The sequence below is a fragment of the Dasypus novemcinctus genome, chromosome 2 (genome assembly GCF_030445035.2).
Source record: "Dasypus novemcinctus isolate mDasNov1 chromosome 2, mDasNov1.1.hap2, whole genome shotgun sequence".
NCBI classification, from domain to species: domain Eukaryota; kingdom Metazoa; phylum Chordata; class Mammalia; order Cingulata; family Dasypodidae; genus Dasypus; species Dasypus novemcinctus.
The window spans coordinates 83,496,186-83,523,994 of record NC_080674.1 but is presented as its reverse complement, the minus strand read 5'-3'; the positions used below and the strand labels follow the sequence as shown (position 1 = coordinate 83,523,994).

General features: G+C 37.7%; 1 protein-coding gene across 4 annotated transcripts in view; it reads right to left on the bottom strand.

Annotated features, from left to right (window-relative positions):
• The window catches only part of ATG10 (autophagy related 10), a 381,492-nt gene that overhangs the window by 353,243 nt on the left and 440 nt on the right, over positions 1 to 27,809 (bottom strand). For all 4 annotated transcript variants that reach the window (XM_058275544.2, XM_058275546.2, XM_058275552.2 and 1 more), the window contains exon 2: positions 3,532 to 3,651. In XM_058275544.2, coding sequence (XP_058131527.1) covers positions 3,532 to 3,639 — 108 coding nt within the window. In that variant the 5' untranslated portion in view covers positions 3,640 to 3,651. The remainder of the gene's footprint in view (positions 1 to 3,531; positions 3,652 to 27,809) is intronic.

The following is a 27,809-nucleotide window of genomic DNA, read 5'->3' as shown; positions in this document are numbered from 1 at the left end:
TTTTAAAATGTATAGATTTCCCCTCCAAATCTGATTTTTCACTTTTCTTGAAATATCGTAAGATCTGGTAACACTTGGGCCTATGTTTCTCACCTGGCAACAAGCCAAGCACTCTGGCCAACCACAGACTGCAAGACTCAGCTTCCATACTGTTTGATGCCTGGCAGTTTGACCCATTTACATGGCCATGCCTGGCCTCTGTAGACATTTGTGTTTGCTGCCCCAGCCCTAAGGCAACAGAAATTTTCTCTGAACAACACTTTGTTTTGTTCGTGTCTATGGGGCTTACCCTCACATTAAAGAGAACTGTCCCTAATTAGAGGTGCAACTCTCTCTCCAAAGGGTAGGGAACTTTTCCAACAGCAAAAAAAAAGAGGCTGAACTTAGCCATACTTGTCCTGAAGCAGAGCCAGACCAGTAACAGAAAACAAATCCCAAAAACTGATTCTTAGGGAACTAGTTTAAATAAATTCAGAGAATTCTGATATACATAATCTCCCTCCTGGGGACACCCATCCACACACATATATATATAGTCCCAGCTCCCTCCTTAATCCTCCCCTTCCCCATTTTGCTAAATCACTGAAATAATAATAGTAATCTTTATCATCCTGCCCTCCAGCTTAAGATAAAAGAAAAATGCTTTTTAAAAGAATCTGGTATTGTTAAATAAGCATGGGGTTTTCTTTAGGGGTCATGAAAATGCATTACAACTTTTTTTTTCTCTCCCCTACCCCCACCCTGTTCTCTGTGTCTATTTGCTGTGTGTTCTTCTTTGTCCACTTCTGTTGTTGTCAGCAGCATGGGAATCTGTGTTTCTTTTTGTTGTGTCATCTCATTGTGTCATCTTGTTGTGTCAGCTCTCTGTGTGTGCGGTGCCATTCCTGGGCAGGCTGAACTTTCTTTCGTGCTGGGTGGCTCTCTTTATGGGGCCGCTCCTTGTGCCTGGGGCTCCCCTATGCAGGGGACACCCCTGCATGGCGTGGACCTCCTTGCGTGCATCAGCACTGTGCATGGGCCAGCTCCACACGGGTCAAGGAGGCCCGGGGTTTGAACCATGGACCTCCCATGTGGTAGATGGACGCCCTAACCACTGGGCCAAGTCCACTTCCCTGTATTACAACTTGATGCAGTGGTGGTTGCACTGTGAATGGTTAACTTTGTTATGTGGATTTCACCTCAATTTTTTAAAACTCAACACATTTTCATAAAGATAAAAAAGGTGGGGTTGAGGGAGGTCTCAAGAAATAATCATGCAAAATATTATAGCCTAAAAGGGATCAGAAACCCATACACATTCAATGAATAAACAACCAAAGTTGTAATTAACCATTATACACCCAATGTATTAATAGTAAAATCAAGCTCAGACAACAATTCCTGTTACCACTACTATCACTTAACATTTTTCTAGTCAATTCATCAAATAATAGAAACATTGCAAAGTAAGCAACAAAAACTCTTCATTTGCAGATGCTATCACACTACCTGAAGTCCCCAGGGAAACTACTGAAAAACCAAGAATACTAACAGGAGTATTCAGTAAGATGACTGTATGGTTGCAAAACTAATATCAAAAATTAACAGTTATCCTAGACTAAGGGACTCCCTAGTGGCTTAAGGATAGGCAAGACATAACTTAAGAGAGTGGAACTAGAATCTACCACAAAAGACTGACCCTACATCTCACAGCCCATTAGCCACCCTTTCAAACCTTGGCTGGAAGATAACCCAAAAAGAGGAAATCATGGCTTCTCGCCCAGTCCTACCCCAGGCCTCATCAAGACCTACTTCTTTCCGGCCTACTTCTGAATCATAGGAATCAGGTCAAAACTGTTTAAGTATCTCAGAGTGCCTACAGGAAACAGAACCAATCAGCAGAGAATTAGGATCCATTGCTTTTTCAGGATCAGATAAAATATCAAGTATAGAAAACTTGCTTATTCTCTAAGAAAGGGATTTCAAGAAACTCTTAAAAAGCTTTTGGCAAAAGAACTTTACTAATTGTATACCTGGAAATACATGAGTACACAGGCCTTTTACATTATTATTACTGAAGAGAGCCAAAAGAAAAAATCTTTTGGAATGTGTGATGGTGTGGAGCTATATACCCCCAGAAAAATATGTTCTTAAACTTAATCTATTCCTGTGGGTGTGGCTGCATTGTAAATAGGACCTTTTAATGAGGTTACTTCAGTTAGGGTATGGCCCATCTGACTCAGGATAGGTCTTAATCCTATTACTGAAGTCCTTATAGAGAAGGCCACAGAGAGAGAAAAGCTACAGGGAGCAGCCAGAAGCTGGAAGTCAAGGGAACCAAATAGCCAGGAGAGATCACCACATGCACTGCCATGTGACAGAAAAGTCAAAGACCAAGGATCACCAGCAGCCAGCCTCGGAATGCCAGTCTTCTGGGAGTAAGCATTGCCTTGATAACACCTTGATTTTAGACTTCTCCTAGCCTCCAAACTGTGAGCCAATAAATTGCCATTGTTTAGTCTAACCCACTGCATAGCATTTGGTTCAGCAGTCAGAAAACTAAAATAGAATGTGTTTACATTATTAACCAATTCCCAATCAATATAGTCTTAACTATTTCAGAATTTCTGATTGTTTGACCATGGTTTGGTTTCAGGATTATTTTTTCACTCTCTGGTCAAAAGTAGTTTCCTATGAAAATTAATAGTGTAAACAAATGGTTTGAAATATCACAGAAGCATCTATTTACATTTAGATAATTAATATGCTAAGCATTCTTATATATTAAGTTAAAGCAGGTCCCCTAAGGACTTTTCTAGATAATACTTCATTAGCTTAATAATAAGAATAGATAGGTGAAGTAATAAAATGGACATCTGTTTTTAAAAATGCTTCAAAAAAAAATTCTTCTATTTAGTCTTACAGCAGTTTGATATTATTGATGAATTCCAAATAGAAATACTGGATTATGTTTGTAAACTGGTCTTTTCCTTGGGGCATATTAGATTAAACTGAATTCAGAGGTTTACTTGATTAAATAATGATTAAGGCTTTGATTGGGCCACAGTCAGTAGGATGTTGCATCCCCACCCACTTGGTGGGTGGAGACTCACAGAGAAAACAACACAGCAGAAGAGTTAGTTGGAGTCTTGAGCTGGAGCCCCAAGAAGTAAGCACACAGAGGAGCTTGGCCGTGAGGAAAGAGAAGCAAGCCTCAGGAAGAGAGGAACCTAGGAAGTCTGAACCCTGGCAGATGTCAGCAGTCATCTTGCTCCAACACATGGAAATAGACTTTGGTGAGGGAAGTAACTTATGCTTTATGGCCTGGTAACTGTAAGCTTCTACCCCAAATAAATACTCTTTATAAAAACCAACCGATTTCTGGTATTTTGTATCAGCACCCCTTTAGCTGACTAATACAAGTCCTTTTACTAAATCAAATTAGCTTTCAAACACTAGTTTTGCTACTGAGGTTTTATGTGGCAAAAAGAAGGGACGGAAGGTGGGAGGGAAAAAACCTCCACTTAAATAAGGAAAAATTTCTGTTCTTACCTTTGAAGTTCTCCATTCCCAGCCATCACCTATCTGCTGTGAATGTTTAATGAATTCTGCGCAATAATGCTGGAATGCTTTTTCTCCACAGAACTCATCTTCTTCCATGTTAAATGATAACTACAATGTAAAAACTAAGTATTAGCTTCAAGTGTAGAATGATTAGTGAAAGGAATTCTAAGTCACTTATTTCCTTAAACAAATGTGGAATCCAGAATGGAAAATAACCTCAGGGTGATTCCAAAATATACTTTGTTTCCACCTTTCTCAGGCTACTCATCATCTAGCAGGAAGAAAATGCAATCAACACGAAAACCAGAAACCTAGTCTCCTAACAAATATGTGTCTATAGTTTTTATAATGACCAGGAATGATAATTACAATATAAATCCTTACCATTACATTATATTTTAATAGGATCTGGATTTAACACAAAGTTAGTTTGTCCACAAGTTTAGCTTCAAAACTTAATTTTAACCTGCTTCTTCTAAACTAATGCTTCCGAAAATCCTGCTCTGAACTTCCTTTTCTACCTCTGACCTTATCTTTTGTAGAGATTGTGTGACAGTGATTAGTGGAGCTAAGCTGTTCTTCATACTTATTAGAAAGTTCAACTCACTAACGAATGATGTTCTAAAGACAAATTGTTTTTCTTTAGGTGTAAGGTTACAATCACTCTTTAATTACCTAGTCTATCAAGTCTACAAATGGGACATATCAAGGAATACTCACAAATTTGTTAAATAAATCTGTACAAAACAAGAAACATTGTTTATAGAAAGAGCATTTTAGAGCTGGAAGGAAATTCAGAGATCATGTAGTTCAATCATCTCAATAAGAAAAGTTAAACCAAGTGAATTCTCCACATTTTCCTCATGTATGATAAACATCATCAAAATAATTGCCATTTGTTAACTGGTTACTATGTCAAGCACTATGTTAGACACTTCACATTCCCATTTAATCCTCACACAACTCAAAGGTTGTTGTTATCCCCATTTCCCCAATCCTCAGATGAAAAACAGAGAACTAAGAAATCTGCTTAAGAATGACAAAAAGAAAAATTCAAACCCTAGTTTGGCTCCAGAGTCCAGATCTGTCAACAATGGCTGACTCCCAGTCGTGTTTTCTGATTATTCAAATTTAGTATTACCTCTTTAAGAATTTGTTCATTCATCCAACAAATACCTATTGACTACTAAGCACTGTGCATAGGTAAATGTTTGATATACAAAGATAAATATAAGTGATAGATAGATGGACAGATAGATAGTTCCCTCTTGTCCTGTAAGAGCTCATGTTCTAATGAAGGGAAATAAGCATAAAATTTATAAAAACTCTGTTAACTAACCTTCATTCAACCAACTTGCTACACTGATACAATATCCATTCCCTTTGTAATGAAAACTTTGATGTCTGTATGCTGATCAGAAAGCTCCTCTTCTTCATTCAGTGGGGTGTACACTTACAAACCAATTTCTATGTTACAATTATATAACCCTATTAAGTGTTACACAAACCAACTCTATAAAATGTAAGTAAAAAAGAAAGACATTATTTCTATAATTTAATGCCTATAAAGTTGAGTCTCTGGGTCTCTATAAGAAAAATAAACTGCTATTGAATTAGTTGTGGACAATGAAACTGAAAAGATTGGTGGGGAGAAAAATCATACAAATCTAGAAATCTGCATTCATTTTGCTTCACAAATGGCTTTAAGTTCTTTCATTTAAACCAAAACTCAAAATCTAGAGGATGCATTATTGGTATAGCCTAACAAGAAAGAATAATATACTGCAATCTTGGATGTACTCTCAAAGAAAACGCCTTGGTTCTATATCCAAAAAACTGGCAAATGAATGTATTTATATGTTTTAAGTTGAAAACAAAATGTTTAAAGTATGCATGTATTGTTATTGTTATTATTATTATTTAGTCCCAGCTTTAATCAACTTTTTCAAATAACTGCCTAACTATTGATTCTGGAAACACTGGATAAGAGGACCTCTACTTAAAGTATATAGAAAATGAAGATATGCACAGAGATTATGGTAGCCCAAGAGGTGTCCCTTACTAAGGGAGAATGGTGGGAGAAAGGGAGGGTGGCAAGTAAGAGAAGAATTTTAAGGTGAGTAGAGTTTTTGCACAGCAAATTGTCAGTTGTTAGAGTACAGAGGCTGGAATGGTGGTCTGAGCAAGGAGAGCAGTGTGAGTAAACACAACTAAGAATGAAAGAAGTTTGGTGTCACTGAAATATGATACCGGGAATGGAGGGAGAGGTAGTCAAATCATATGTGAGATAAAACCAGTCTGTCCTCAAAGTGAAGTAGCAGTGGATGGGGAGTTCCTCAAAGGTATAAAGTAAATGACTGCCTGAAAGTAGGTTTGTGTCTTATGCAAGAATTTGGGCTGTTTCATAGAATATAGGGAATTAGAGCCTACAACTGAGAAGGCACATTAAATAAACCCCTGGGGGCTCTGTGGAAAATGGACTAGAAGAGCACAAGCCTGAGGGCAGGAAGAACAGTTGGGAGCCTGGCAATGGTCTGGTCATGAGAACCATGATGATCTGAACCAAGGCAATGAAAAGGGACAGGCATCATTATTTTACAGAGATTATTTAAGCATCATAACCAAAAAGTTAAGAGCCTCTGTCCATAGTGAGAACGGTGGGTTAAGAAAGAAACTGTCAGAACAACAGTATTTAAGGGGCCTACAGAGGAAGAAGAACCAACCAAAGAGCTAAAGAATAAAGGAGCAACATCAGGAGATTCTAGCAAGGACAGTGTCACAGAGACGAGGTATGAGGGTTTCAAGAGATAGAGAGTAACCAACAAATAATCAAGTTGTCATAAATAGGAGAGACCTATTAAGGAAAAAACAAAACAAAACTGAAATCATCCATTGGACTGGACAACTCAGCAATTGTGCTGACCTTAGTGAGCAGTTTCATCAGCAGTGGAGTGAGAAGGCAGGTTGTGGTGGGCTAAGGAAAAAACGAAATGTGGGGAAACCAAGGAAACTTTGTAGACTATTATTTCAAGAAGCTTGGCTGGAAACTGGATAAAAACTGATGAGGAGGGAGAATTTTTTTTTTCCTAAGAAAGAGAAACATCTGATTATATGTTAAGTTGTACAAAAGGGATTGGTAAAGGGGGTAAAGGTGGAAACACCGAGAGTACCTGAAGGGGTTGGAGGGGATATGGTCAGCAGCAAAGGAGGATGGATTTGAACAATGCAGCAGACATCTTGCCTCTTGCAATTGGAGGAAAAGCATTTGAAGGTGGATATAAAACTTAGAGAGGTTTTCAAAAGGGACTCAAAGTTGGGAAGAAGTATGATGGTCACAAGAATGTTTTGGTACAGGGGCAAGCAAGATATACTACAATGTGAAAAGGTAACAGTGACAGGAGAATGTTTGAGAAAATTAGTATAGACATGGACTTGCTGGTGAGGGACATCTAAGGACACCATTAGGGTTGAATGGACAGAAGTGAAGGGCCAGTAGAAGTCAGATACCCTGGATTTAACAGTGTAAGCCTCTGCGAGGTGGTGTGAATGAATTCAACACTGCTCAGGTCCCTGAGGTTAGGAACCAGCAGTGAGGGCTGCATTAACAATGTAGACAAAGTTGAACTTTTGTTGGGTTGATTAGGTAGAAGGATGAGGGTGTGAGAGCTATAGGAATAGCTCAGGTGTTCAGGTTAAGTAGGAAGGAAAAGATGCCAAGAGAGGGTTGAGGGGGCAGGGAAAATATGGAGACATGGAGGAATATAAGGGCTAAGAACAACTGTAGTGAAAGGAGGGAAGTGGAAGAACAGGAAGAATATAAGACTTTATAAGCTCATCTCTGATGTATACATGGGAGTGAGTATATAAAGTAGCTTAGAAATGAAGGTCACTGGAGTTAAGGAAGTTTATAAAACTGTGAGGCCACGATGTTTGGTGTTTTCCTACATGGATGCTGAAGTCACTTAGGATGACCCTGAGATTTGGTGGAGTGGAAGGATCTTTAAAGAATATGGAAGATCGGCAGGGAGATTCATAAATGACAAAGAACAAATGGTAGAAGCTGGAATAATACAGCAACAGTAATTGACACGATACAAATTGCTACATCCATAGAGAACAATCACTAATCAAACAATACATATGTTCATGATGAGCCAGAACAGCCTTGGACTCCTTTTCAAGGTGTCACTAAGGGCAGCCTCAATTAGTAGACAGGGCCAGTACATGAGGAAAAACCTGCCTTGCCAGATGTGGTAGAGATGAATGACACAAGCCTTAAAGGAGCAGGGAGGTTTAAGTGAAACTGAGAAACAACACTTAAAAGTGGTGCTGCAACATGGGATGAACAGAGAGACTGAAAGGAGAGGAGATTTTTGTTTGTTAGTTTTTGTTTATTATTATTATTGGAATAACGAAAATGCTCTAATAATGACTGAAGTGACAAATGCACAACTATGTGATTATACCAAATACCACTGATTGCACACTTTGGATGGATTTATGCTTTATTAATATATACTGTATTAGTCAGCCAAAGGGATGCTGATGCAAAATACCAGAAATTGATTGTTTTTTATAAGGTTTTTATTTTGGGTAGGAGCTTACAGATATCAGGCCTTAAGCATAAGTTACTTCCCTCATGAAAGTCTATTTTTATGTGTTGAAGCAAGATGGCTGTGACATCTGCCAGGGTTCAGGCTTCTTGGGTTCCTCTGAGCTCAGTTCCTCTGTTTTCTCCACAGGGTCAGCTGTAGACTATCAGGTGAATGGCTCTGTCTCTCCCCCTGGGGTTTCTGCTGTGTCTAAGGAGCTGTCTCTGTTCCTCTTTGTTCTTCTCTTGGCTCCAGTCCTCTCTTCCCGGGGCTTGCTTCTCTTTCCTCTTGAGCTTACTTCCTGGGGCTCCAGCTTAAGACTTCAGCATCAAACTCCAAAATCAAAACTCCAACACCAAAAACCCTTTAACTGTGTCCTCTGCCACACCTTTTTTCTGTGCCTACTGGCACAAGAGGTTTACATAATTACTTAATCAAGTAAACCTATGAATCCAATATAATCTAATATACCCAGAGAAAAAGATCGGTTTACAAACATAATACAATATTTATTTTTGGAATTCATCAATAATATAAAACTGCTACATGTACCAATAAAATTGATTTGTTAAAAAAGAAAAAGTGATGCTGACAGTGGTTCAAAAGGGGGGGGGGTGGCAATGAATAGGTGGAACAAAGGACATTTTTAGGGCTGTGAAAGTGTTCGACATGACACTGCAATGATAGACACATGATATTATACATCTGTCAAAGCATATACAACTGTACAGCACCAAGTGTAAACCACACCGTAAACTATAGACTTTGGTTAGTAGCAATGCTTCAATATTGGATCATCTAGTCTAACAAATGTACCACACTTATGTAAAATGTTAATAATAGGGGAAACTATGTGGGTGGGTGTGAGGGGGTTATATGGGAATTCCCTGTATTTTGCTGTAATTTTTATGTAAATCTAAACTTTTCTAAAAATGAGGTTTATTATTACAAAAAAAAAACTATCTAGGTACTTCTATTATAACAAACATTTCTGTTTTGTATTTCCTTTGTACACTTTATATTGCATGGTAATTTATCAATGAATAATACTGATACTAATATTTAAAAATAATAATGAAGTGGGGCTGGGGAAGACGGAGCTGCCACAAATCTACCCTGAGCCACATGGGGAGGAAGACAAAGCAATTCCCTTTCAAAGGGCTTTAAAACAAAGTATCCTTCCAAACTGGTGGGTGGAAGCTCAGTTCTTTAACTATGTTAACATCTCATGAGATTTAAGTGTGGAAACTGATCCACATTAGAGTCACTCTTCATCCCCAGTCCAGAGATTTACAGAGTTCATTAGCATGTTAAAACCCTAAGCAGGATGCTGGTGATGAAACTATTTGACTCAGGGTTTCCTACTCCTTTAACAATAAAACACTTTTTTCCTGGAAACACTTTTTAACAACTTACTCCACAGAATGCAATAAAGGAAATGCTGAGTCAAGAGTTTGGGTGAGCTTGTTTACCATGGATGTGAGCTCCTGAGATCATAATGGAAAATCTGGGAGGGTGGGGGAACGGTGGGAGAATGGTTTGGGAAGAGGAAGCACTAAGTAGGTATAGAAGAAAAGATAAATTGTAAGTACGGGAGAGAAGATAAATTGCAGGATCTTACACTGGGCAGTCTTCCCCTGGGGCACTGACAGGGATGTGAGATCTCAGGGTTACAAACAATTCTGAGAAGACAGTAATAAAAATTTTTTTAAAGTTTCAATGCAGGTATGAGTTCATAAAGTGACTTATATGAAGACCCTAAAAGGAGAACAGGAGATAATCAAGCAAAATGAGGGAGGAAAAGGATGTGCAAAAATCTTAATATAAGAGATCTGGTAATTGGACCTTGGTATTTAAGGAGTAGGGGAGAGAGAAGATTCAAGAAAGATTCCCAACTTCCGCCTTTGGTGGTGTGACACACTGACCAAGACAAAGATTCTGTGAGAAAGAGCAAATCCTGGGAAAGAGATGGGTTTAGTTCAGCCATATTTAGTTTGAAATGTCTATAGAACACCCAAATGAAAGGGGCCTAGCAGGTATTTTGAGATGGGTCTGGGACTCAGAAGGAAAGAGAAATCTTGGCTGAAAATACTTCTTTGAAATCAATATTATATAATTGGTAACAAAACCTATTGTATCACTTAGGGAAAAGATGCAGAACTAGAATAGGAAGACAGAAAAGGAGTCAGAGAAATAGTTTTTCCAACTGCAATTGTAAGAAATGACGATTAGTTTAATTTTCACATAAAGGAAGAAAATATTAATTAATGTAACCTGGCAGCCTACTGCCTCAGTCTCTCACTCCCGGGTTAAACAGGAACAAAGGAAACCAGCTTAAGCCAGTCCTATAGGCAGTAAAAGAGATGCCCAAGAAAGAGCTAAGTCAATACCAATTCATCTTTCTTACAAAATGATACTCCTGACATATAATGAGAAACATTACCTCAAAGAAAAATTTAATATAATTCATAAAGAGAACTAATGTATTTTAGAAATTTAAAATTCCAAACAAATCCTTACTTAATAACAAAATTGACTAAGTAAAAACACTCCATTCCCTAAGCCCTCTAGTTACTTGAACTTTACAGAACTATTCAAAATGTTAGCTGAAACACAAAAGTTCACTCAGTAGTCACCGTTTATCCAATTAACAGCACCTGTGCTACCAGCAAGATTACTGAACATCAAAACCCTAATTAAAATTTGCTTGAATACTTTTTAAAATTATCTAAGTTCTGGGCTTTGCTGAAGGATGTTATATACTACAATATAAACACTTTGATTACAAAATTAGGAACTATACTAGATTTAAAAGAATATCCATGTTAACTCAACTCATCATAATGTACCACAATGAAACATCACTTAATAATTATTGTTTCTGTGCTCAAGCAAAAATATTTTCAATTCATTAAAAATGAAAATATAGGGAAGCAGATGTGGCTCAAGCAGTTGAGCACCCACCTCCCACATGGGAGGTCCCAGGTTTGCAAAGAGCAGACAATGAGCAAAAACAACAAGCAAAAAACAACGAGCAGACAATGAACAGACAATGAGCAAAAACAAACCAGCAGAGAACAGATTGACTCAAGTAGTCACCTACCACATGGGAGGTCCCAGGTTCAGTTCCCAGGGAGTCTCCTAAAGAAAAAACAGACAACGAGCAGACAACAGGCAAAAAGGACAAAAAAAAAAGAACACAATGAGCAAAAATAACCAACAGACAATGAACAGAAAACACAAGCAAAAACAACAAACAAACAACAACAAGCAAGAACTTCCAGGAAGATGGCTGACTAGAAAGACAAGGAACTCAGTTCTCCTAAAGAAAATAGCTGGAGGATACTCTAAAACAGCCTGCAAAGGATCTTTTAGGGTTTAGGATACCAGGCGAATGCTTGACACTGCCCAAAGGAGAGAGAGACAAAGGAGGGGAATCAAGGCGGCAGAACTGTGAGCTGGCACCCTCACCCACACTAAAGCCACTTTAGAATACTCAGGCCTTTGGGCTGGCAGCTACAGACAAAGGGGGCTCCAGGAATCCACCACTCCAGGAAAGGGGAGAGAGAGGGACAAAGCCTAAGGCTGATTCAGCTTTTGACCCACAACATTTGGTCTGCATGTCTCATGAGCCTTCCAGGCCAGACAGGGCAGCACCATGTTTTGCCTTGAGAGCTGGCAAGGGGCTAAAGAGAAACAACCCCCCAATCTACTTCCCTTCTAACTAGGACTGATTGTTGAGGGCCCACAGGGGTGCAGTAATATTTCCTACCTGGGAAAAGGAAGGGAGCTGACAGGGAAGGCTGGAGAACTGCCTATGAAAAAGTTTGAATTACAAGGCTCTAAGCCTTCAGGCAGAAACCTTTATCATGTTGATCCCAGTCTGTGTTGCAACACACTCCAACCAGACATTGAACTGAGAGGGCTTCCAAAGAGTGCCCACTGCAGAAGACCAAGGAAGTGCATGTGAAAAATTAAAAATAAGTAAAAGTTATTTTTTCTAATCTTTATAGCCCTAGGAAACAGCTCTGAAACTGCTAGGTCCAGAGCCCAGTTTTGAGCAAGTAGCAGGAAGAATTCTAACAATCCAAGTCAAACCAAGAATCAAGAGCAGCAGTAACACACAACCTCCTGACACTAAATCCTTACAAAAGAGAAAAAACTGAGCATCTGAATAAACTATACCCTAGTCAGAGTCTAGGCATCAGCCAAAAATTATGAGCAATACTAAGAAAATGTAAGACATTACCTAAGAAAAGGAATATATCAAAGGCCCAGAAGAGATGCAGAATTTGAGAGAACTAATTAACGAGATGCACACATATTTCCAAAATCAAATTAGTGAACTGAAAGACAAAATGGCTAAAGAGATAAACGACATCAAGAAGACATTCAGTGAGCACAGAGAAGAATTTGAAATCCTGAACAGAGGAGTAACAGAGCTCATGGGAAGGAAAGACACAATAGGGTGAGATCAGAACATTAATTAGAGACATACAAAAGCAGACTCAAAATGATGAAAGAAAGAATAAGTGATACCAAAGACAGAACACCGGAAATTGAAGAGTGAAAAGAACAGAGACAGAAAAGAATGGAAAAAATTGAGCAGGGGCTCAGAGATTAATGACAACAAGAAACATGACAATATACAAGTCATGGGAGTTCCAGAAGGAGAAGACAAGGGAAAAGGGGCAGATACAGTATTTGAGGAAATAATACTGGAAAATTTCCCAGCTCTCATGAAAGAAATGAACTTACATGTCCAAGAAGCACCCATACCCTAATCAGAATAAATCCAAATAGATCTACTCCAAGATATATACTACTCAGAATGTCAAGAGTCAAAGAAAAAGAGAAAAGTATGAGAGCAGGAAGGAAGAAGCAAACCATCACATACCAGCCCATAAGATTTAGCACAGATTTCTTATCAGACCATGGAAGCAAGAAGACAGTGATATGATACAGTTAAGGATATTGAAATAAGAAAATGGCCAGCTGGGAATTCTTTAACCACCAAATTTCCTTCAGATTTGAAGGTGATACAACTCAATAATAAAAAGACAATCATCCCAATTCAAAAATAGGCAAAAGATTTGACTAGACATTTGTCCAAAGAAGAAATACAAATGGCAAAAAAAAAAAAAAAGAAGAAATGCTCAACATCACTAATGATTGCAGAAAAGCAAATCACAACCACAATGAGATATCATTTCACACCTATCAGAATGGCTACTATTAAAAAAGACAGAGAACTACAAGTGCTAGAGAGGATGTGGAGAGATAGGAACACTTATTCACTGTTGGTGGGAATGCAGCCACTGTAGAGAACTGTTTGACAGTTCCTAAACAAGCTGAATATAGACTTGCCACATGACTCTGCGATACCACTACTGGTAATATACCCAGAAAAAACTGAGAGCAGTGACATGAACAGACATCTGCACACTGATGTTCACAGCAACATTATTAACAATTGCCAAAAGCTGGAAACCACCCAGGTCCTCAACCAATGAAGGGAAAACAAACTGTTGTGTATTCACAAAATGGAATATTATGCTGCTGTAAGAAGAAAAGACATTGTAAAGCATATGACAACATGGATCAACCTGGAGAAAATTATCTTGAGTGAAGCAAGCCAGACATAAAAGAACAAATACTGTATGAATACATTACTATGAACTAAATATACTGTGTAATATATTGTATGATTTTTAAAAATTATATGTATTGAGTACAGTTAATTGAGAAACGGATGTTTTTATTCAACTGGGTTTTCTTTTTAGTTTTTAATTATTTATATTTTCAATTATAAAATGTACAAAATAAAGTTAAAATATATATATATGAAGGTAAGTATAAAATATTCACAAACAAAAACTAAGAGAGTTTGCAAAAAAAGAGCCCAACTTTGCAGGAAATATTAAAGGAAGCCTCAGAACCTGAAAGAAAAAGACAGGAGAGACAGGCTTAGAGGACAGTATAGAAGAAATAGCATAAAGGATAACCAAAAGAATAAAAAGAAAGACAAATATATGATAGGACATATGAAAACTAAAGAATAAAATGATGGAAGTAAACAGTGCATTTACATTACTATCATTGAATGTGAATGCATTAAACTTCCTAATCAAAAGATACAGTCTGGGGAAGCGACTGTGGCTCAATCAGATGAGCTACCATCTATTATATGGGAGGCCCTCGGTTCACGTCCCAGGACCTCCTTGAGAAGCAGGTTCGCCCGCCCACCACAGAGTGCTGCCCAGCCTGCAAGCGCCATGGAGCACTGCCCGGCCTGCAGATACCGCGGAGAGCTTACTCAGAAAGGTGGTGCAACAAAAAGAAGAGAGACAAGTGAGAACACAGAAGAGCCCACAGCAAATGGACACAGAGAGTAGACAGCAAGCAAGCCACAAGGGAAGAGGGGAAATAAAACAAATACAGACACAGAAGAAAGTACAGCAAATGGACATAGAGAGCAGACAGCACACAAAAAGCTGCAAGGTGGGGATGAAAAAAAAAAAAAGATACAGGCTGACAGAATGGATAAAAAACAAGCATGAGGGAAGCAGGTGTGGCTCAAATGATAATGATAAGATCTCCACCTACCATATGGGAGGAGCCTGGGTTCAATCTCTGGGGCCTAATGGTGAAAAAGAAGAGAAAGTGTGCATGCATGGCGAGCCAGTGCCCACATGGCGAGCTGCATGCACACACAGTGAACCAAGTGCCTGTGTGGCAAGCTGAGTGTCTGCATGGTGAGTTGACTGCCCGCATGAGTGCCCATGTGGTGAGCCAGTGCCTGCATGGTGAGCCAGTGCCCATGTAGCAAACCGAGTGCCTGCACAGTAAGCCGAGTGCCTGCGTGGTGAGCCAGTGCCCGCACAAGTGAGTCATGCAGCAAGATGATGGCACAACAAAGAGACAAAAGGGAGAGTCAAGGTGAAGCGCAGCAGAGACCAGGAACTGAGGTGGCGCAATTGACAGGGAACCTCTCTGCACATCCGAGGTCCCCAAGGTTGAAACCGGGGAAATCCTAGAGGAGAAAGATGAGAAGAGAAGACAAAAAGAGAAATAGATACAGAGGATCGTGCAGTGAATGAACACAGACAGCAAAAACAGTGGGACAGAGATGGGGCAGAAAAAATAAATAAATCTTTAAAAAAAAAAACATGAGCCATCCTTATACTGCTTACAAGAGACACACCTTAGAACCAGGGATACAAACCCATTGAAAGTGAAAGGATGGAAAAAGATACTCCATTAAAATAGTAACCAAAAAAAAAAAGCAAGGGTAGTTATACTAATATCAGACAAAACAGACTTTAAATGAAAAAAGTCAGAGATACAGAAGTCAGTTATATATTAATAAAAGGGACAATCCACCAGTAAGATATGACAGTCATAAATATCTATGCACCTAACCAGGGTACCCCAAAATACATGAGACAAACTCTGGCAAAACTGAAGGGAGAAACAGATATCTCTACAATAATTGTTGGAGACTTAAGCATACCACTCACATCATTAGATAGAACAACTAAACAGAAGATCAACAAGGAAACAGAAAACTTGAACACTATCATAAACAAGTTAGACCTAACAGACATATTGCATCCGAACTCAGTGGGTTATACATACTTCTCAAGTGCCCATGGATGTTTCTCCAGGATGGACCGATGTTAGGGCACAATGCAGCTATCAATAAATATAAAAGACTGAAATGATATAAAGCACCTTCTCAGATCATAATGGAATGAAACTGGAAATCAATAATAGACAAGAAAAGAGTAAATTCGCAAATGTGTGGAGGCTGAACAACACAGTCCTAATAATCAGTGGGTCAAAGAAAAAACTGCAAGTGAAGTCAGTAAACTTATTGAGACAATGAAAATGAGAACACAAATCAAAACTTATGGGATAGAGTGAAGGCAGTCTTGAGAGAGAAATTTATAGCTCTAAATGCCTATATTTAAAAAGAAGAAAGGTCTAACCTCTAAGATTTAACTGAACAATGAGAAACTGGAAAAAGAACAGCTTCCCAAAGCAAGCTGGGGAAAGAAGTAATAAAGATTAGAGCAGAAATAAATGAAATGGAGAACAAAAAAAAAAAACAATAGAGAAAATCAAAAAACCAAAAGCTGGTTCTTTGAGAAGATCAATAAAATTGACAAACCCCTAGTTAGACTAACAAAGAAAAAAGAGAGAAGATAAAAATAAATCCAATCAGAAATGAAAGAGAGAAGTTACAACTGACCTCAAAGAAATAAAAAGAATCATAAGAGGATGTTATGAGAAATGGTATGCCAACAAACTAAATTGAAATGGACAAATTCCTAGAAATGCACAAACAACACTCACTGACACTACAAGACATACAAGAACTTAACAAACCAATCACATTTAAAGAGATTGAATGCATCACCAAAAATATCTCAGCAAAGTAAAGTCCAGGACCAGATGGCTACACAGGTGAATTCTACTAAGCATTTTGAAAAGAATGAACACAAATCCTCTTTAAACTCTTCCCAAAAAATCAAGAGGAGGGAAAATTACCCAATACATTTTATGAAGCCAACATCACCCTAATACCAAAGCCAGATAAGGACATTACAAGAAAAGAAAATTACAGACGAATCCCTCTAATGAACATAGATGCAAAAATCTCAACAAAATACTTGCAAATTGACTCCAACAGCATATCAAAAGACTTATACATCACGATTAAGTGGGATTTATTCTGGTATGCAAGGCTGTTTCAACATAAGAAAATCAGACAACATAATACACCACAGTAACAAGTTGAAGGAAAAAAAACACACGATAATCTCAATCAATGCAGAAAAGGCATTTGACAAAATCCAATATCTTCTTTTGATAAAAAACACATCAAAAGATAGGAAATAGGAATAGAAGGAAAATTCCTTAATATGATAAAAGACATATATGTAAAACCCACAGCCAACATCATACTCAATGGGGAAAGGTTGAAAGTTTTCCCTCTAAGATTAAGAACAAGACAAGGATGCCCACTGTCACCATTGTTATTGAATAGTGTACTAGAAGTTCTAGCTAGGGCAAGTAGAAAAGAAAAAAAAAAAAAAAAAAAAAAAATTAAAGGTATCCAAATAGGAATAGGAAGTAAATCTCTCACTGTTTGCAAATGACTTGATCCTGTACTTAGAAAATTCTGAATTATCCACAACAAAGCTACTTGAGGTAATAAACAAGTCCAGCAAAGTGGCAGGATACAAGATCAACAAGCAAAACTCAGTAATGTTTTTGGACACTAGTACTGAATAATCTGAGAAGGAAATCAGGGGGAAATTCCATTTTCGCTAACAACAAAAAGACTCAAATACCAAGTAATTAATTTAATCAAAGAAGTACAGGACCTATACACAGAAAACTAGAAAACAATGCTAAAAGAAATCAATGAAGACCTAAACAAATGGAAAGACATTCCATGTGCATGGATTAGAGGAATAAATATCATGAAGATGTCAATATTACCCAAACTGATTTATAGATTCAAGGCAATACCAATCAAAATCCCAACAGCTTACTTTAAAGAATTAGAAAAGGCAATTACCAAATTCATTTGGAAGAGAACGTGCACCCAAATAGCCAAAAGCATTCTAAAAATGAAGAGCGACATGGGAAAAAATTCACTGCCTGACCTTAAAATATATTACAAAGCTACGGTGGTCAAAACAGCATAAAGATAGAAATTATCAATCAGTGGAACAGAACTCAGTGTCCAGAAATAAACCCTTACTTATACAGTCAACTGGCTTTTGACAAATCTACCAAGTTAATGTTAATGGGACAAAACAGTCTCTTCAACAAATGGTGCTGGGACAACTGGATATCAATAATCAAAAGAATGAAAGAGGATCCCTATCTCACTCCCTTTACAAGAATGAATTCAAAATGGATCAAAGACCTAAATATAAAAGCCAGGACCACAAAACCTACTAGAAGAAAATGTAAGGAAACATCTTTAAGACTTGTAATAGATGGCAGTTTCTTGGATCTTACACCCAAAGCACATGCAACAAAAGAAAACATAGATAAATGAGCCCTCCTCAAAATTAAATATTTTTGCACTTCACAGGGTGAAAATGCAGCAACTCAATGGGAGAAAATGTTCGGAAATCACATATCCGATAAAGGTTTAATATCCAGGATACATAGTGATGTTACAATGTAACAATAAAAACACAAACAACCCAATTGAAAAATAGGTGAAAGACTTAAATAGACATTTGCTCAAAGAAGAAATATAAATGACAAAAAAACACATGAAGAAATCATGTGTTTAACATCACTAAGGATTAGGGAAATCCAAATCAAAACTACCATGAGATATAATTTCACACCTATCAGATTGGCCACTAATAAAAAGACAGAGAACTACAAGTATTGGAGAGGATGTAGAAAGAGAGAAACACTTATTCACTGTTGGTGGGAATGCAGAATGGTACAGCCACTGTGGAGGACTAGCAATTCCCAAAGAAGGTGAGTAGAGATTTGCCACATGAAGGTGCAATACAACTACTGGGTAATACCCAGAAGAACTGAGAGCAATGACACGAACAGACATCTGCACACCTTTGTTCATAGCAACATTAACCACGATTACCAAAAGCTGGAAACAACCAAGAGTCCCTCAACCGATGAATGGATAAACAAACTGTTGTGTATTTACAAGGTGGATATTATACAGCTTGTAAGAAGAAATTAAGTACAGCATATGACTGACTACATGGAGAATATGGAGGACATTATATTGAGAAGCAAGCCAGACACAAAAGGACAAATACTGTATGATTGCGTTATTATGAACCAAATATATTGTGTAATATATTATATGATTCCATTTATATAAAATGTAAATATAAATTTATAAAGATGAAATTTGATTAGTGGTTATATAGGGCTAGGGAAGGTATGCTAAGGGGTGTCGAATTTTAACTTTGGAGTAAGGAAATAATTCTAAAACTTTTTGTATTAAATGCATAATATTGTGATTTTACTAAAAGCCAATGATTATATACTTTACATAGATCGTATGGTATGTGAATATATTGCAATATAACTGCTTAATTAAAAAAAAAAACAACAAACAGGCAAGGGAGCCATCTTGGTGGGGGCAGGAATCCTTAAAAAAAAGGAAAAAGAAAATATAGTACAATCAACATTTTTAAACACACTTTTCAAATCAAAATATTCTCTGGTCCTCTACCAAGTTATAGTCAAGGAGAGGCAGAAATGAGAATCTTAGAACTTACTATTATAAGACAGTTGAAATTATAGTCAAAAATAGAAATAACCACAACTGCAACTTATTAAGCAGTAGTGGCATGAATAATCTTTATTTTACAAATGAAAATCTTTATTTTACATGAATCTACCTGTTTCCAGACTTAACTTTTCTTATAATAAATTCAGGCCAAAACTGAAAACAGAACACAGGTGAACTCTCAGTAAAAAAAGACTAATTTCAATTCTCATCTAACCTTAAACAATGAATATCTCATTCCTTGTTGTAAGAAAAAATTCAAAATGAATCAGACTTCCTCATGTGAAAAAAGTATAAGGTGTTAATATATCTATTTTGCTTTAGTCTCACTCTTGCTGAACAGCTGTTTGACTTTTTTTTAAGCTAAAACAATCAAAACCTCTTTTTTAAGGTGTCAACAGAGACTAAAGATTGAAAAGATAGAATAATTTTTTCCTACCAAATGAAAGTAGTCTTTCCAAACTACAGGTTAGCACTCAGACTAGGTTGTGTGAAGAAGCTTATTCTGTCATATTCAAATAATCTTTTCAGAAAAGAAGTCCCAGTGAATTTTAACACTATGTATAATCATTATTCAAATGATCCTTCTTTCAAATAAAAATATTTTTTTCACTAGCATTCTCTACATATTTTTATGGTTTTTATGTATGTGGAACTAATTGTTATTTTCTTGGTTAGACACATATCTTTTCATGAACCTACAAATCATTATGTGCCAGAGTCATAATGAAAATAAAACACTATAAGAAATATAACCAAATTTCCCCAAAACTTAAGATCATTTACCAGAATGTTCTTATCTCAGAACATACTATATGTTTAAACATTAAATAACATTTTTTACTAATAAAATAGGCAACTTCCTCTATACCTGTCCCACCCAACAATGAATTCCACATTATTATCACTCTAGATTTAGACTCTCTCCTAAAAATATGCAATTACTCAATGAGAGAGGTAAAAGTCAAGCCTCTACTTTTATGACAATTTGGTATGAAATTATTTAAATTAACTAATCATTTACCTCCTTGGGAAATGGTCCTCAAACTCTACTGAGTAAAACAACACCCAAGGTTCAAGTTTAAGTATGGAATCCTAGATTCTGGCCCCAAAGATTACCGGATTTGATGGTTCCAAAATAAGCATTTTTAATTAGTGCAAGAGATATTTTGAGGAGGAATCCTGCTAGAAAATTGAGAAAAAGATTGATCATTTTGATGGGATTAGTGAAAGTCATAGATTTCAAGGCAACTGGCAGCCTGGGCGTGGCGGGGCAGAGATGGCCCTGGGCAATTTAATAACTAGCATTAAGGAAACACCAAAAGAGAGGAGGTGAGTTCAGTCTTGCCAGCAGCTTGCCAGCAGGGCTCAATTCTCCTTCCTTGCTTTCCACTATAGTACACATCCCAAATCTAAGTTCAAATGGGAGGCAACATTGTACATGGAGTGAAAATGAGGAATCTTGATTGAAGCTTGCAGTGTGTTTCAGTTGTGAAGAGGGTAAGAAGGCATTTTATCTTCCACTACTGTATGTTTCCTTTAGAGAAACAGCCTGAGCTGCCCCCAGTGCCTACAGGCTTCCAACCCCAGTTGGTAATTCTTTCAAAGCAATTCTCTCCCAATAACATAGTGTGCATTGCTAACATGAAAGGTGAAACCAAGTGATACAACGCATACCATGAACTGAAATCACCATCGGGTAACTGTAGAAATAGAATGAACCTTCAGAATAGTACACTCAGGCAAAAATAAGCTATTAACTATTTCTAATCACACAGAAATATTCCCCCTCTTTATAGACGTAGGACCAGAAGATAAAGCAATAGAAAAGGAAGCTCTCTCCTTAGAACAGAAAGAGAATGATCCTTCATAAATTTGGCTGTGCATGTCAACTTGCTCTCCATTCTAAAGTTGAGAGGAGGATTCCTCCAGCACCTGTGTCCTGAGGAAGATGAAGGGGAACTTGCTCAGTCTGACCCAGGTGAACACCATCACTACACAAGCCCCTCTTCTGTCCAGAGAAGTAAATCAAAAGCGTCAATAACAATGTGGGGCCAATAATAAGCTCTTGCCCCAAACAAAAAGGGAAGCATGCCATAAGGAGGAAAGGGAAAAGCTTGCTTCTGTAATGGGCTTACCCTGGGAATCAGAAAAAAAGAAGGAAAAAGAGAAAAAAAAAACTTAGAGGGAAGCGGCTGTGGCTCAATTGATTGGGCTCCTGTCTACCACATGGGAGGCGCTAGGTTTGCATCCTGGGGCCTCCTTGTGAAGGCAAGCTGGCCGGTGCCCAAGGAGAGCTGGCACAGCAAGATGACTCAACAAAGGGAGACAAGCAGACACAGAAGAACATGCAGCGAGTGGACACAGAGAGCAGACAGCAAGCAAGCCGCTAGGGGGCAGAAATTAATTAATTAACTTAAAAAAAAAACACAAAAACTTAGAAATGGCCTACTTCAGGGAAGGAGACTTGGCCCAATGGAAGGAGCATCTGCCTACCACATGGGAGGTCCCCAGTTCAAAACCCGGGCCTCCTTGACTGGTGTGGAGCTGGCCCATGCGCAGTGCTGATGCGCACAAGGAGTACCAGGTCACACAGGGGTGTCCGCCGTGTAGGGGAGCTCCTCGTGCAAGGAGTGCACCCTGTAAGGAGAGCCGCCCAGCACGAAAGAAACTGCAGCCTGTCCAAGAATGGTGCCGCACACACGGAGAGCTGATACAACAAGATGATGCAATGAAAAAAAAGAAACACAGATTCCCGTGCCGCTGATAAGGATAGAAGCTGTCACAGAAGAACACAGAGCGAATGGACACAGAGAGCAGACAACTGGGGGGGAAAGGGAGAGAAATAAATACATAAATAAATAAATCTTTAAAAAAAAAGATTCAGAATAATAAAAGCTACTAAAAAGGAGTTCAAAAAAAAAAAGAAATGGCCTACTTTAAGTTCCCAGTCAAAAAAAAAGAAAAAAATGACCTCTGAAAGGGATGAAGGGATGAAGGGAGAACAACAAAACAAAAACAAAAACAAAACAAAAAAACAACTGAGATTATAAAGGAAACTGGATAAGAAAAAAAATGGAAGGAAATTAAAACCTAGTAATAGAGACTTAAATTCTACATTAGTGGCACTAGAGAGGAGTAAAGAAGTTGGGAAAAACTAAATAGTGCTTTAGAATATACATATAGATGATCACCAAACATGAAGAAGAAAAAAGACCAAGAAGAAAACAAAGTATAGGAAGAAAAAAGAACAGACACAACCTACAAGCAACTGCTATTTCTGAACTGAATTTATAAGCAAAATTGAAAAAAAATTGTCCTGAGCTGTGGATATGTATATCTATATATATAGATATAGATAGAGAGATAGTTGTTTGTTTTTTCACTCGAATAAACTGGAAGGATTCACTGTTTCTGAGAAAACTGTTGGGGGAAAAACCTATGCCTAGACTTAGCCTGATGGAATATCTTAATATTAAAAACTAAAATTGGAAAAAAAGATCCAGGTAGAAAAATTAGTTTCACTAGAAAGAAACAAAATATCAGGCTAGCCTCAGATATCTCCTCCACAAGGAACACCAGAAAATGCTAGCGCAATGGCTACAAAGTCTAAGGATTTCTGAGATATACTTTTGTATTTTAGCACTTAGAATACACAGTAAATAGTAAAGTTTGAAATGAATAAAAGAAAAATTCAAACATTTAAATGAACTTATTCTATATATCTTTACTTCTTTATTATGCCTTTCTTCAACTCAACAGTAAACTCTATAAAGCAATTGGATTTTTTCCCTTCTAAACAGATTTATGATATCTAACCTTTCTGATATTAGTATTATGACTTTCATAAGATTATAATTTAATATATAAAACAAAGCTTCTCTGCAAAGTACATATGAGAAACTGTTCTGCCACTATGAGGATTTGAGATGAACCACTCACATTCTCTTGTTGCTGTTGAACAGTGGAACTTGTAGAACTAACTCTAGTCAGCACAAATGCTAATTGGACAAGAATCACGAGCTATGATATTGGCCAAAGATATTCAACACATAAGAAGGTACAGAAAAGATCAAAACCATACAGAAGAGGGAAGCAGATGTGGCTCAAGCAACTGGGCTCCCATCTACCATATAGGAGGTCCAGGGTTTGATACCCAGGGCCTCCTGGTGAAGGCAAGCTGGCCCAAGCAGCAAGCTGGACCATGTGGAGTACTGCCGCATGCAGGAGTGCTGGCCCACGCAGAGAGCTGGCGCAGCAAGATGACACAACAAGAGGAGAGATAATAAGAGACACAGCAGATCAGGGAGCTGAGGTGGTGCAAGAGAATGATCGCCTCTCTCCCACTCTGGAAGGTCCCAGGATTGGTTCCCGAAGCCGCCTAATGAGAATACAAGCAGACACAGAAGAACACAAAGTGAATGGACAGAGAGAGCAAACAATGGAAGGAGCAGGGAGAAATAAATAAATAAATCTTTTTAAAAATTAAAAAATAGAGACACTACGAACTCAGTGCCAGCCTAAATATAGATGATAAAGTAATATTTTTAACATTTTCAAAAATGTTTTAAAAATATACTACCAATTATTTGGGGAGAGGGAATGTAAATGGTTGACTATTTTTACAAAGGATGAGACATTCCTTTAAAATTGTTCTTCTTGCAAAGTCTTTGTTCATAGATTAATGTGCTTTCTTATTTCCACAAACCTTTCCTTCATTCTCTAAGCACTTACTATATCCCAGTATGCACTGTGTGAGTCCCCATAAAAAAAAGTGTCAAACTTTTCCTGAGAAAATCAGGGGAGACTACAAAAGAGGTTATATTTGAGTTGAATACTGAATTATGAATAAAGGCTTACCAAGTAGAGAAAATGGACAAAGGCGATACAAAAAGAGGCAAGAGTCTGAACAAAGGCAAGACCTGAAAAAAGCAGGCTAAATTAAAAAGAAAAGGTCAGTGGGTGGAACATAGGTGTGGAGGGAGGCAGGGGCAAATAAGGTCCAATGGTTCTAACTTAAGTGCAGACTACCCTCAAACAGGCATTTGGAAATGCATGGGATCATTCTGGATTGTCAGAAAGAAGAGGGATCATAGTTTGCTATTATCATTTAGTGTTAAGGGAATCATTGTCCTACCAAAATGCCAGTAGAGTCCCCTTTGAGAAACACTGGGAATAGTTAGGGCTAACAAAATCTGGAGGACTTAACCTAATGACATTTTAAAGTATCTATGAAATCTGTGATCACAATGTGCACTTCACTCAATAAATATTTACTTCCACGAAATCTTTTCTTGAACAAGCAGTATGTTTCCTTCTTTTCTTTGACCACCAGGAAGCTCAGAACTTAATTTATGGCCCACCTTTAACAACTGCACAATGCTTTCCAGTATATATTTCAGTATCACACCCCAAACTCATATTCAAACTTAATTTTCTTCATGACCCTGATTTATCTTTATTCTGTATGTTAGTAAATTAAAAATAGTTTATAAACTAAACCAAATACTTTAGAACTAAGGTATAAATTTCAAAATAAAAGCAACAGGAATAAAATGGACAAACATAGAAGAAAACTAGAGCAGCTAACAGGAAGAAAAGATATTATACTGAGACACCAGAATCATCCTGACTGTTAGAAAGAAGTACGATATATGTTCTTTACCCTCAACATACAGTTCATAATGAAATTTGTAAGAATACATGAAAACTGAAAAGAACATTAGAAATAAGACAGTAAAAATTAAGGCTAAATTGAGCTGCCACTGTTTACAAATTAGTATGGATTAAAACAATGAAATAATTATAAATGTATGTAGCATTTACTATGTATCAAGAACTTTATTAACTTGTTCAATCTTTACAGCAACCCTATGAGATAGTTAGTACATTTTCTCCATTTTACAGATGAGGAAATTGAGACAAGGTTAAGTAATTTGTCCAAGGTAACAAAGATGTTGAGTATTGAAATTTGACCTAAGGCAGTCTGGAGCCAGAGCCGGTAGCCTGGAAGAGTTAGATTTGAGCTAATCCTTAACTGTGAGAGGATACAGAAAGGCAGAGATAGAATAGAAAAAAACGATGGGGGCGGGTAGAGGAGACAATGAGCATAAGAACAGATTGAGTAGAGAGGTTAGTCTATACTGACTAGAGGGTATGGATGGATGAATACAGGCAAACCTGGGGGTCTGAATAGGGAGGTGGGGGGCACCCGGGGGTGGCCGGCTGAGAGGTGGGAAGGGGGAAAAAGCAGTTTATGAATAGCCTTAAAAGGCAAACAAGATTTAAGTTAAAACAGTGGGCAACAGTAAACCATTGAAGGTTCTTGAGCTCAGAGGAGATGGCCAAAAAAGGTTTCTCAGAAAAATATTTTAAGTGATAAGAAATTTTAAAAAAAATAAACCTAACTTCAGAGCTAAAGTGGTACTAATAAGTACTCTTCCTCATTCTATAAACCTATGAGATCAAGCACTTCAAGGGTTAGGGTGCAGGACATTAGAGGAGTCCCTGGTTCTCTTGTGGATTGTTTTCAGAAACCCCCTAATCTGGAAGCCTTTACACAGGGTTTATTCTCCATTACCCTACTCATCAACAGTTTTATACCCAGCCTGATTGGCCCCTGAAAATATTTGTTTTCAACTCCTAATCATCAGATAATTTCTATGGCTCTTTATTTTTGTTATGGTAATCTAATCTAATTACATTTATGATTCAAACACAGCTTCTAACTCTTAGCAGGGTCCCAAACACATGTCTAGGCTTCAAAGATTTTAATAATCAAATCAAGCCCAGTCTTAAGTAAGCTATTTATATAAGCTTTACTCTACCTTTTTTTTTTTAAAAAGGGGCTGCTTAAATTTCTTAGAAGTATATAAGCATTAGGAACTACTATCAGCATTTAATTTGACCCAAAGCATTATGCCCACCTTGATTACCCCAACCAGGTAGGAAAATCTCAGTTAACCTGATCCTAAATAAAAACTGGGGTTGGGAGGAGCTGGAATGGGATTCCACATCCAGATGAATCCAGTTTAAAACTATTTCCACTAGTTTTCTCAATTAAACTATCAACAAGGAGCCCTGTGGCTCAAGTGGTTGAAAGCCTGCTTCCCACACAGGAAAAAAAATTAAACCCTGTAAATATGCAAGACTTTAATTTTCTCAACACTAAATATTGAATTTTTTTTGCAAGGTTTCCATTTTATAAATGTTTCCTTCTGTGGTACATTTGACTCTTAAGAAACAAGGAAGAAGGATTCTATGAGGTATTGGAGTACTACACCAGGTCCTAATATTTTCCAATCCTGAAAAGCATAAACTTAAGCTTGTGCCTCTAAGAGTGGAGGGCAGTGTCAAATTATAATTTTTAGAAAGTTATAAACATAACTCATACAAACAAAGGGAGCCTGTGTCAAAGATTTATTGAACTCATTAACGAGGGAGCCAACTGAATGGCAGAAAGCAAGTTCAAAAACATTTGAGGAACTGAACACAAACACTGAAAATTCATGTTGGTATAAGATTACTAGGTCAGATACAAAAGTGGTTAATATACTATACGGCAACAAAAGTACAACCTTCCTGAGCATATATAATATATATTTGTATTTATATTATATATATATATGTTTTTGTTTTTTGTTTTTTTTAATCTCCCGGTCAGAAATCACTTGCATCTGGATCAGACAAAAACATGTAACTTCAGATCCTGGGTCTTAATTCTATATTAAACAAAGGTATATTCCCCTAAATAATTAAAATCATCCTCAGATAAGTCTATTTTGAAAGGACATGTAGCTATCCTTTCCCTTATTTCAAGTTGTGTTTTTTTAATAATTTTTCGTTTCACTGAAAGCATGTTTCTATAAACCCGTTAACCATTTCCTTATTTCCTCCCTAGGGGAATATTTCCTCCTTTGACTCACAATTTTAGGTATTACGAGTAAACAGTTTATTATTTGAGAGGAAAAACGTGTTAGCTCTAAATATACCTGATATTTAATGAATCTTAAACCCCTTAATTAAGGGAGATTTAGTCACTGGGATTGCCACTAATTTGATACTCTTTGTTTCAATGTTACATGGACAAAGACTTCCCATCCGTGTGCGGGTTTTACACGCATGGCAACAATTACCAAGGTCGAGGGAGAGGCCTTCGAGTAGTGGCCCAGAAGCGCGGGCCAAACCCGGCGCGCGCGGCGGGATCCGGACTCGGCCGCAGGAGGGGAGGGAGGAGCCACCGTCCCCCCAACGCCCACCCTCGGACCCTCGCCGCGGCTCCAGAGCGGCAGCCGGGTACAGGGCGTGCGTTTCTCTAGCGGGAGCCCCGCTTCCCACTCTTTTGTTCGGAGCTGGGCTGCTTCCCGCCCGCC